At 57.1% G+C, this 1,253-nt stretch overlaps 1 protein-coding gene across 1 annotated transcript in view; it reads left to right on the forward strand.

The window, feature by feature from the left end:
- Positions 1 to 273: 273 nt before the first annotated feature.
- Positions 274 to 1,253, forward strand: part of Tor2a (torsin family 2 member A) — a 4,599-nt gene continuing 3,619 nt past the window's right edge. The window contains exon 1 of the mRNA XM_031373189.1: positions 274 to 759. Coding sequence (XP_031229049.1) covers positions 437 to 759 — 323 coding nt within the window. The 5' untranslated portion in view covers positions 274 to 436. The remainder of the gene's footprint in view (positions 760 to 1,253) is intronic.

The raw sequence follows: 1,253 nt of genomic DNA on the forward strand, positions 1-1,253 counted from the left end.
GGTAGTTACATCACATGTAAGGTACCTGCCTGACACTGGCAGAGAGACGTTCTCAAAAAGCTGTTGCGAGCAGTCTTTTGTCACATTTTTAAAAAAGAGCTTGGAAAAGTCTCCCAGGAAAGTGTAAAGTTCCGCGCAAGTTTTTGTTATTATTGTTGTCTCACTCTCTTAATCTTTTATTCTGAGGTGAGGTATCGGGGCCGCTTGTTACCTGTGACCATGGCAACACAGGACTGGGTGGTTCGTGGGCTCCCCCAGGAGGTCTATTGGCGGTACTGCTGCGAGGCAACCCCTCCGGGTTTCGATCCCCCCCGAGGAAGGGGAGCCGGGAGTTGTAGGCGATGGGCGTGGCAGCCGCAGAGCGGTGCATACCGGGAGCTGTAGTTCACAGGTTTTGGCGGTGGGCGGCCTCTGACCGAAACCGGGCCTCAACCGGATGGCGGTGGCGAGGCACGGCTGCCGGCCCTGGGGCTTGATCCTCGGGCTACTCGGGCTGGCCTTGGCTGCCGTCGCCTCCTGGGACGTGGCTTCTCTGCGCTGCAGCTTCGGCTCGTTCTGCGAATGCGACTTCTGGCCCGACTTGCCGGGTGAGGGGTGGGAGCTAGGGCGGAGGGGCGGGCAGCTCGCAGGGGCTGGAAACGTCTGCGGCCCCGCCGGCCCTCGCTGGCGGAGGTGGGCATCCGAGAGCCTCTGGTACAAACCCGAGGCGAGGGTTTGGAGGTTGCCCGGTAGAGGGAAGCCTTTGACAGCGGGGCTTGTGTAGGCCTCCCTTGTGTGGACTTGTCACTCCAGGAAGAGAGACCTGTGGTCCGCTGGACCTGTAGACTGCTGGCGTCTACTCGGGGCTGGTGTAATCCGGAGAACCGCCTCGAGGGGGCGGTGCCGCACTGACCCTTGCTGAGGTGGCTGCTCCTGTCCCTCGTGTGGACACTTGTCCCAGAGGTCTTAGAAATGCCTTCGAACCTCTGATGCTTTTTGTTTGTTCTTCAGACAGTCTTTCTACATTGATTTGGTTGTTCTGGACCTCACGATGTGGACCAGGCTGATCTCAAACTCACAGAGATCCACTTGGCTCTGCCTCCAGAGTGCTAAGGGAGTAAGGGTTTGCACCACCATATCCTGGCTGATTTTTTAAAAAATGTTTTTTCATTTATATGAGTACGCAGCCGTCTTCAGACACACACTAGAAGAGGGCATCGGATCCCATTACAGTTGGTTGTGAGCCACCATGTAGTTGCTGGGAATTGAACTCA

This window comes from Mastomys coucha, unplaced genomic scaffold (assembly GCF_008632895.1).
Source record: "Mastomys coucha isolate ucsf_1 unplaced genomic scaffold, UCSF_Mcou_1 pScaffold15, whole genome shotgun sequence".
Lineage (NCBI taxonomy): Eukaryota > Metazoa > Chordata > Mammalia > Rodentia > Muridae > Mastomys > Mastomys coucha.